The 10125-nt window shown below is 45.2% G+C and overlaps 4 protein-coding genes across 4 annotated transcripts; 3 read left to right on the top strand and 1 right to left on the bottom strand.

The window, feature by feature from the left end:
• Window positions 1-671: 671 nt before the first annotated feature.
• Window positions 672-2109, top strand: BDB00DRAFT_799506 (nucleotide-sugar transporter-domain-containing protein). Its single transcript, XM_053121694.1, has one exon. It carries the CDS (start codon window positions 1007-1009, stop codon window positions 2015-2017), a length of 1011 nt encoding a protein of 336 aa, XP_052985047.1. The 5' UTR covers window positions 672-1006; the 3' UTR covers window positions 2018-2109.
• A 342-nt stretch (window positions 2110-2451) lies between these two features.
• On the top strand, window positions 2452-3534 carry BDB00DRAFT_403096 (uncharacterized protein). Its single transcript, XM_053117252.1, has 2 exons — window positions 2452-3210; window positions 3486-3534. Exon 1 carries the CDS (start codon window positions 2601-2603, stop codon window positions 3120-3122), a length of 522 nt encoding a protein of 173 aa, XP_052985046.1. The 5' UTR covers window positions 2452-2600; the 3' UTR covers window positions 3123-3210; window positions 3486-3534.
• Window positions 3046-6652, top strand: BDB00DRAFT_799499 (elongation factor 2). Its single transcript, XM_053121693.1, has 6 exons — window positions 3046-3398; window positions 3486-3518; window positions 3648-3897; window positions 3969-4213; window positions 4335-6179; window positions 6253-6652. The coding sequence occupies exons 2-6, from the start codon at window positions 3516-3518 to the stop codon at window positions 6406-6408; spliced, it is 2499 nt and encodes an 832-aa protein (XP_052985045.1). The 5' UTR covers window positions 3046-3398; window positions 3486-3515; the 3' UTR covers window positions 6409-6652.
• Window positions 6653-7415: 763 nt separating this feature from the next.
• Window positions 7416-10117, bottom strand: BDB00DRAFT_403022 (uncharacterized protein). Its single transcript, XM_053117251.1, has 6 exons — window positions 9578-10117; window positions 9375-9483; window positions 9159-9187; window positions 8825-9048; window positions 8408-8601; window positions 7416-8194 (listed from the first exon to the last, which is right to left on the bottom strand). The coding sequence occupies exons 1-6, from the start codon at window positions 9897-9899 to the stop codon at window positions 7660-7662; spliced, it is 1413 nt and encodes a 470-aa protein (XP_052985044.1). The 5' UTR covers window positions 9900-10117; the 3' UTR covers window positions 7416-7659.
• Window positions 10118-10125: the final 8 nt, after the last annotated feature.

The following is a 10125-nucleotide window of genomic DNA, read 5'->3' as shown; positions in this document are numbered from 1 at the left end:
AAGTGCTTTTTGCTCTGTAATGAGATGTGGGCATACTAAAATAATGACTTCTACATTCTTACATGATAGTAATAGACCTTGTCTAACTTCGACCATTATTGTGTATTATTAAGAGAAACAGCTATCATTCAGTGGTGAGAATTCCCGTTTGTTGTGCTCTTTAGCAATACTTTCATAGTGTAATGGTAAACATATTTCCTATAGTACTTTTCTTATGATAATATTGTATTGGGTACATGATGTTTTGTTGACCATGTCCGCACTGCCCACAGCGAGATCACATAGCATAAGACTCCCAAGTCTGCTAGTCATAATTTCTGCCAACGTCTCAGCTCATATCTAGCTGCGCCTACTGTTTCGTAATAGCGAAAATGACGCCCCGTTCTTTTACTTCTGCTATGTGTCCATTCATCAATATCTGTCAGTACGCGTGTGGTTATGAAAATTATGTACTGGTATAGTAGCAGACGTCATTTTTTATTTATTTTGAGCAGTAGTAATGAAAAAACCTATTCTATTGCTGTCAATCGTGAAAGCTCCTTAGTCTTCTTGAGCGACCGGTCGTATCAATAGCGCCTCTTTTCCGGAATCTTGGTCTGTGTAACAGGATGAAAATCCCCTGTTTTAGATTTCGATCCCGCAGAAAAAAGAAGGCAGAATCGAGAAAATACTTTTGATTCTTTATTTTCTACACAATCGATGGGTTAAGGTCTTGTTTCTATCGTCTCATGTCATCATCATACCATGTTCAAACCCGGCGAGTGTTTCGAAAGAATGGCATCTTGCCAACCAGTTATCCGAGAAAAGAAGACGGTATGAAAAGCAAAGAAAAAAGCCAGGGATATACACCTTTTTTGCACTGTATTATGGCTCACTCGTTCCCGTATAAATACAAACAATAGTAGCAGAAAATGACCATAGCGAGTACAACTCGTTTATTGGCGGATTATCACACAAGCAACTCTCGCTACTTGTCCTTGTGGCCCAAAACACGCTCCTAGTGCTTATGATGCGATATTCACGCGTGGTACCGCGTGGCGATGATCAACCATTGTACATTGCCTCAACTGCTGTTGTCATGGCCGAGATTATCAAACTTAGCGTATGCCTAATCATGCTTCGCCGCGAATTATACTCTTGGACTCGTTTACGGAGGGCATTAGCCAAGGACATTTGGCATAATCCAAGTGAAACGATCCGACTCATGATCCCGTCTGCGCTATACGCGATCCAAAATAACTTGCTCTACTTGGCGCTCAGCAATCTCGAAGCTGCGACATTTCAAATCACATACCAACTGAAAATCTTGTCAACAGCCATATTTTCCCAAGTTGTGCTAAATCGTCGACTGAGCCAAAACCAGTGGGTTGCATTGGGATTATTGATGGGTGGTGTTACACTGGTGCAAATCACGACGCGAGAAGAAGATAAAGCAGCAGTCATGATCGATGCTATCAAAGCAGACGGGGAACAGCAGGAACAATATCAGTACAGCAACAGCGACCAGAATCAGCACCAGCAAAATGCAATGTTTGGGTTGATTGCGGTGTTGGCAAGCTGCGTATCATCCGGTTTTGCAGGATGCTATTTTGAACGGATGCTCAAGACGTCAAGTACTTCCATGTGGATGCGCAATATCCAGATGGGCTTGTCAGCACTGGCGTTTTCTATCGTTGCCATGCTGATGAACGACTATCATCTGATTCGGCAAGGGGGTGGATTGTTTCAAGGCTATACCATGATAGCGTGGCTGGTTATCGCTAACCAGGCATTGGGAGGGTTGCTCGTGGCAACGGTTGTTAAGCATGCAGACAATATCCTCAAAAACTTTGCCACAAGCGTGTCGATCATCTTGTCGAGCATCATTAGTTTCTATTTTTTCGACTTCCGACCATCCATCATGTTTGTACTCGGCGCCATGCTGGTGACCGCAGCTACTTATTTCTATGGTATTGCCGATCGCCGCCAGTCACCGTCATCTTCAACAACAACAGCAGCAACCATAAAGCCACATTAAGCAACCTGCATTTTTCGTGTATATGAACTGAATTACCTACATCCCTAAAAGTACTACTACTACTACTACTACTACTACTACTACTACTACTATTTACAACTGCCACATACATGGAATGTTACCATTGGCTTTCCCTCCCCCTCTCTCCTTTCCGTCGGTCTTGTCTCCCTTTATTTCCCCTTTGCTGCCCCAGCCCGGCCACCTCCCCCCCCCCCGCATATTTCTTGCTACTACATTACTCCAACATGTATTTTTTTATTCACGCAAAGTAGTTACGTACACTCTTCTTGTATATAAAAGATTAAGCTAATAACTGTTCTTTATTTGCACGCAAAACTGCGTGTGCGTGTATTCACTTCAATAAGTCGGATCTTCCGAGAAGTGACATTTTTAAATTCTCAACAAGGACACATGACGCTCTGTCAGGCCATGCATGCTCCCAAGAAAGGAATCTATTTGATTGGAACCACCTGACCGTCCCACCCATCTATACTACTAGACTGTACTATTACACCATGCCATTATCTGGAAGTTGCTATATGACCGATGATGAGCGCTGTAGTGCATTGCAGTATTTGGGAATATGTGTTGCTTTGTTGTGATTCGTGTGCTGTCTTGTGTACAGATCTGCCCTTTGATAGCGCAGCAGCATTGTACATTTTGTGCTAAAAACAAAACGCCCAAGTCCGCCGCTCCTTTCGTCCTCCATGCGCAACACTCCCCCAAAATCACTTCTAGAAAAGTCCTCACCCTCAATTCACCATTGTTCTTATTTTGTTGGCTGTCATTAGCGTCCATTGGTGAAGGGGGGGGATGGGGAAAAAGGCGGGAAAAATGCCGCTACTTATCGCCACCAACAAGAAGAGATCCGATTTCGAATCGGGCTGCCAACCATTCACAAGGGGGAGAGGAGGAACGGGAGAACAAGAAGACGCGGGGTAATTACAACGCTTACATGGAAAGGGGGTGTTTGTTTGTCCATAAGAAAAACAAAATGGAGTTGAGAACGAACTTTGTTGTGGGATATAGCACGATAACGAGCGTCCCCAAGTGTGGCGGGCGGACTTTTTTGATTTCTCTTCGCCAGGGTTATTGGGGGGAGTAGGAGTGAGAAGAGAAAAGCGTATGCAAACTGCCAGCGAGCGCGCCCGGATTTTCCATCGCTCCTTCCTTCGCTTGAAAACTCAAAATGGGTATGTTAAAGTAGTGTGTGTGGGATGGATGGGAAAAAAACGCACGGATACCCTATCCAACTGGATGGATGACAGATGGATGCCTCATTTTTCTGTCATGCGAAGGTCTGCGTGTGTGGGAAAACATGTGCTCACTGTTTTGTTTACATATATCATACTATCCAAATTTTTACCCATGAACTATAGTGGTAAGTACTGATAATATGGAGGGAAAAACCCATGTGATGGAAGGGAATTGACAACCATGAACTAACATTAACGAACGCGTTATATAGAACTTTACTATTGAGGAGATCCGTGGTTTGATGGTAAATAATCATTTTAACACACCAAGCAAAAAAACGAAATTACCGACGGCATTATACATAACGACGGAAGCACATTCACAAACGGCGAACATCTGCTAATCCTTACCCAATGTGCTATATGTATTATAGGACAAAGTTACGAACGTTCGTAACATGTCGGTCATTGCTCACGTCGATCACGGCAAGTCTACTTTGACTGACTCTTTGGTCTCCAAGGCCGGTATTATCTCTGCCGGTCGTGCTGGTGAGACTCGTTTCATGGACACCCGTAAGGATGAACAGGAGCGTGGTATTACCATCAAGTCCACCGCTATCTCCATGTACTTCGCTTTGGAGCACGAGGAAGATATCAAGGAAATCAAGAACCAGAAGACTATTGGTAAAATATCGAGAAATACTCCGGTCAGTGTTTCAGTTGGTACTTACAGACAACACATCGTTTGTTTATAGGCAAGGATTTCTTGATCAACTTGATCGATTCGCCCGGTCACGTTGATTTCTCTTCTGAAGTTACTGCTGCCCTTCGTGTCACCGATGGTGCTCTTGTCGTCGTCGACTGTATCGAAGGTGTCTGCGTCCAGACTGAGACTGTCTTGCGCCAGGCTTTGGGTGAGCGTATCAAGCCCGTCATCGTCATCAACAAGATTGATCGTGCCTTGCTTGAATTGCAGTTGGACAAGGAGGAGTTGTACAATGTATGTGCATATTTGTGGTTTTCAGGAGACGAGGCGCCAGCAAATCTCTTATGGCCTGCCGGGTGCTGTGTGTGGGATATGTGCATATGTGTCCTATTTACTAACATGAAGATTTCACTAGGCTTTCGCTCGTACCATCGAATCCGTCAACGTCATCATTGCCACCTACTTTGATGAAGCTCTTGGTGATGTCCAGGTCTACCCCGACCAGGGCACTGTTGCCTTCGCCTCCGGTCTTCACGGTTGGGGTTTCACCCTCCGTCAGTTCGCTGTCCGTTACTCCAAGAAGTTCGGTGTCGACAAGGAGAAGATGATGCAGCGCTTGTGGGGCGAGAACTACTTCAACCCCAAGACCAAGAAGTGGACCACCAAGGACACCGATGCCAGCGGCAAGCAGTTGGAGCGTGCCTTCAACATGTTCATCTTGGACCCCATCTACAAGATCTTCGATACGATCATGAACTTCAAGAAGGAGCAGATCCCCACTCTTTTGGAGAAGCTCGACATCCAGTTGAAGTCCGAAGAAAAGGAGTTGGAGGGCAAGCAGTTGATGAAGGTCGTCATGCGCAAGTTCTTGCCTGCTGGTGATGCTCTCTTGGAAATGATCTGTATCCACTTGCCTTCCCCCGTCACTGCCCAAAAGTACCGTGTCGTCAACTTGTACGAAGGTCCCTCCGACGACGAGTGTGCCCAGGGTATCCGCGACTGTGACCCCAACGGTCCCTTGATGATGTACGTCTCCAAGATGGTTCCCACCTCCGACAAGGGTCGTTTCTACGCTTTCGGTCGTGTCTTCTCTGGTACCATCCGTGCTGGTCTTAAGGTCCGTATCCAGGGTCCCAACTACGTCCCCGGTTCCAAGACCGACTTGGCTGTTAAGTCCATCCAGCGTACTGTCCTTATGATGGGCCGTAACACCGAAGCCATCGATGACTGCCCTGCTGGTAACATCATTGGTTTGGTTGGTGTCGATCAGTTCTTGGTCAAGTCCGGTACCATCACCACCTCCGAGGTTGCCCACAACATGAAGGTCATGAAGTTCTCTGTCTCTCCTGTCGTGCAGGTTGCCGTCGAAGTCAAGAACGCCAACGACTTGCCCAAGCTCGTCGAAGGTTTGAAGCGTCTCTCCAAGTCCGATCCCTGTGTCTTGACCTACACCTCCGACTCTGGTGAACACATTGTTGCCGGTGCTGGTGAACTTCACTTGGAAATTATCTTGAAGGATCTTGAGGAAGACCACGCCCAGGTCCCCATCCGCACTGGTGACCCCGTCGTCCAGTACCGTGAGACCGTCACTGCCGAATCCTCGATGGACTGCTTGTCCAAGTCGCCCAACAAGCACAACCGTATCTTCATGCGTGCCATGCCCTTGGATGATGAGCTCTCCAACGATATCGAACAGGCAAAGGTCGGTCCCAAGGACGATTTCAAGGCTCGTGCCCGTATCTTGGCTGACCAGTACAACTGGGATGTCACTGAGGCCCGTAAGATCTGGTGTTTCGGTCCCGATGCCACCGGTCCTAATCTTGTTGTCGATGTCACCAAGGCTGTCCAGTACTTGAACGAAATCAAGGACTCCTGTGTCGCTGCCTTCCAGTGGGCCACCAAGGAAGGTCCTCTTGCCGAAGAGAACTTGCGTGGCTGTCGCTTCAACATCTTGGATGTCGTCCTTCACGCTGATGCTATCCACAGAGGTGGTGGTCAGATCATCCCCACCTTCCGTCGTGTCGTCTACGCTTCCATGCTTACCGCCAAGCCCGGTATCCAGGAACCCGTCTACCTCGTCGAAATCCAGTGCCCCGACTCTGCCATGGGTGGTATCTACTCTGTTCTTAACCGTCGTCGTGGTATGGTCTTCTCTGAGGAGCAGCGCCCTGGTACCCCCATGATGAACATCAAGGCCTACATGCCCGTCAACGAATCGTTCGGTTTCACTGCTGATTTGCGTGCTGCCACTGCTGGTCAGGTAAAGTATTAAGAAGAGCACATGTTGGTGTGTATATGGATGAACCGTGAGCTAACTCTATAATATCTTGCAGGCCTTCCCTCAAGCTGTCTTCGATCACTGGCAGGCCATGACCGGTGACCCATTGGAAGCCGGTAACAAGGTCTACGATATCATCCGTAACGTCCGTAAGAGAAAGGGTCTTGTCGAAGATATCCCTGGTCTCGACAAGTACTACGACAAGCTGTAAACGGTGGACTCGTTCTCACGTTACCAATGAAAAGATTAAATTCTTTTGTTTTAAAAAAATCCTCTCTTTTTTCCCGCACGTACACACACATACATCTTCCCTCTCTAATCGACACGTCTATCTCCATGATCGCATCTTCCCCATGATTTACGCGATATATAAATAGAAAACATACAAGAAGGGCTATATAGATTTTCTATTACATATACAACACGAATAAAGAGAGTGCTTTTTATTCTGCCCTACAAATTGTACGCGACTGGATATAATTCATGTATGGGGCGGCATTTCTTTATTTAGTGATGGCACGGTACTTGGTCATTTGTGAACGCGGTCTGTGTAATGGTAGTATTAAAGTCTATCAACTACGGAAAGAAAATTCTTGTTGCAACCACCTTTCACATGATCATCGAACTGTATCATAGTCGCGGATCCAATAACAACGACAGTACGCAACAATAGCATCGCACACTGTTCATACTCAATGTATACATACTATTCATTTTCTTGACCGGTCATGACACCAATTATACATAACCAAGAAGTCGGTCAGGGTTGTTCCTTGAACAGCTTTGCATATGAATCAAAGCTGATTATACACTTATGATAGACTGTTGTGCATATTTGTTTGTTCAGCTACACTTATATTAGGTACCCTGAAATGAGGAAGATATCTATTGTAGCACGATGCTTACAAAACTGTTTTGACTTGAAAGATGTATGATTAGAGATTGAGAGAGGGAGGAAGATTGGCAGAAAAATGAAGCGTGCTGAGTATATTGAAGTCATCAACATCTTGGCAACAATTTAGGGGATATGTACTGTTGCTTAGATGCTACTATGATATATATGCACATTTGTTGGTGAAGAGCAGATTTCACGTTGTCACCTTCAACATTATCACCCATCCATCACAACTGGGCACGAGTTATCACATGATGGGGTTAGTAAAATTCTTGTTTACGATGTTCATTTCTAGTGCATGCAGCATTGTTGTAATAGAAGATCTACTATAATTAGTGAAGCTGTATTTGTATAATATTAATAGTATAAAAAAGATAAAAGCCAAATATACAATATGTTTCCAACATTATGCGCTAAGTAGAGTATATAATTAGTTAATGGTATAAGAAGAAGGAAAGACAACTATTGGATGTCTGCGGGATGTATATAACGGTAAAGAAATTAATACGTGATAATGTTATGCTGATGGGAATGATTCTTTGAGTTCAGTGGTCCTCAGGCGATCGATTATCGCTGTTGCTGTTGGTGTCCTTTGGCAATAGCAGCGTATGTTAGTACACTTGGGGCCGACTGTTTTTGTTTTGATGATAAGGACGTTGACCGGCGAATACGTGCAGCAGTAGCAGCAGTGGAGGTACTAGTAGTATTAGCAGTAGTGGTGGTGGTGGCGGTGTTGACCTTTTCTTCCTGAGCGTTATAAGGAACAGCAGCGAGTGGAGGAAAGTTTCTGCTATTGTCGTTATCAGTGGCGGACGCGTCCTTGTTTTTGCCCTGATTTCGCTTCCTTTTGTGATTTCTCCCGCCGCGTCGTCGTTGTCTTATTGATCCGTTCTTGCCTTGTTGACAGCCATTTCTGTTATCCTTTCTACTACTTTTCTTGATCGACACTTTTGTCTCGTCCATCCTCAATTGTTCCTCCACGGTACTAACACTTGACCCCGATAGTAACGACGAGTGTGGCTGATGCTGATGCTGCTGATAGCGCGAATATGGCTGATGATGGTGATGATCATGCTGCTGTCGGCGGGTGATAGTTTCGAGACTGTGTATGTACAGAAAAAAATAAGGAGGTCGATTTAATAAGATAAGGTTAGCGAATGCATTTTGCGTGTAGCGCTCGGATTGTTGGAACTTTTAATGAAAAAAGAGAGGGCAGCACTTCGTCATCCAAAAATAGAAGAGAGAGTGTATTGTTGCTGTTGTTGTTGTTGTTGTTCGGGATGATCATGGTGATATGTAGAGAAATATACATTACACGTTGTGAATGGCAGGTACAGATTTCATGCGAGCTGCAATTTGGTTCCCCTTGAACATGCGACCACGGATATCACAAAGGAGCTTCAATGCGTCTTTTTCAGATTCAAAGACGATGTACCACATATTTCCAAAGTCGTGCCTGACGCTTTTCACTGGTGGTGACTCGAGGTCGCGTAGCAAGTCGCTGATTTCCTTAATAATAATATTAATAATTAAAAGTCAACGAGTGATATGTTCATGATAGTAGCAAATAATGTAAGTCCTTTTTGGCTGCTCATTTCCGAAGCACCGAACTTAAAAGATGAAGATATTCGAATAGGGAGGCTTTTGTGTACAGGTATTATGCCTTATTCATCCCCCTCCTCTGGCTTCCTCCAATTCAATGATGCATAATAGGAAAAAGGATAATTCATACTTTTTCGGACGTATCTTCGGGTAACTCTCTAAGAATAACTGTGGTACGCTCTGCTGATGTGGAGATATTGGGTTTGACCTTGGTTTCAGTTTCATCGACGATAACATAAGGTGATTGTTTCAGGGCCTGGGCTACCGCATCGAGATCGGTGGTGTATTGCTGGACACGGTTAAAGTTGGCAATCGTAGTAATGGGAACGTAGAGATCAGGATCCATCTGTGATACTGTTGTTGTAGTTATATGCGATGGATTAGTTACATGGATGCTACTCGCGCTAAGTATGTGCTGTTTGTTGAGATCGACCCTTTGCGTGTGCACACGAAACACATCTTACCTAGGTAGATATCATTCGCAAGATTGTGTCTAGTTTTTTTGAGGCCACAAAATCAATATTTAGTTGGACGAGTGATGGAGCTCATCTCTGCTGTTTTTCTCCACACTTATTTTCCCTGAGAAGTAACGTAGCACCAATGATGATATCTGACTGCTGCATTTATTACTGCCACTGCTGCTCTCAGCTTTCAGCTCTATATGACGCGGTATACATTACCTCGAAAAATAATACTCCAATTGCCGTTGCAAGTTGTTAACACTGTCGTCGTTGGTGTTAGTGTCATCACTGTAGCTGCTGCTACTGCAGCTGTCGCTGTGGTTGGAAGCTGCAAGCAGGCTAGTATTAGCAAAAAGGCAAACTTCATGGAGCCACAAAGCTCGGCCTCTGTAGCAGAAATAGGCAAGTTGGAAGATCATTACCAGAAGCACAGCTCAATGAAGAAGAGTCATCCGTCAGGATTATTTCAAGATCGTCGTCCTGATCTTCAACAGGTACGATACTTGGTGGAGAGGGTGCAGCAGCACCAATTGCTGTCATGGTAGTAGTAGCTGTAGGAGCAGCAGCAGGTGGTGGTAGTGGAGGGGCAAAGTATGGAGGTGGATAGTGGTATAGAAAATGATAGGGTGGTAGTTGCTCACTGTAACAAAAGGGCGGTGATGGTTGCTGCTGTCGTTGCTGAGAACGGGCTGTTTTGGACGTTCCAAGATTGAGGGACTGCAATGACATGTTGATAGCGTCCATGTTGAATGACAAGCTGATACGATTGTGTGTGTGTGTAAGAGAGTGAGAGAGAGTGAGAGAGAGTGCGGGAGTAGAAGGAGGGCAAGGGAAAAAGAATGAATGAAAGGAAGAAGGAAAGAAGAAAAGAGATCACCTCGAACAACTCAAAAGGGAGTTAGACAGAGTGGCGCCTTTCTTTTTGGCCTGTGCATGAATATAGGCTTGGGGTCTCGAGGCATATGTACCA

Source organism: Zychaea mexicana, assembly GCF_025766255.1.
Source record: "Zychaea mexicana strain RSA 1403 chromosome Unknown BDB00scaffold_4, whole genome shotgun sequence".
Classification (NCBI taxonomy): Eukaryota; Fungi; Mucoromycota; class Mucoromycetes; order Mucorales; family Lichtheimiaceae; genus Zychaea; species Zychaea mexicana.
The sequence above is the reverse complement of the archived record's forward strand: the minus strand, read 5'-3'. Positions and strand labels throughout refer to the sequence as shown.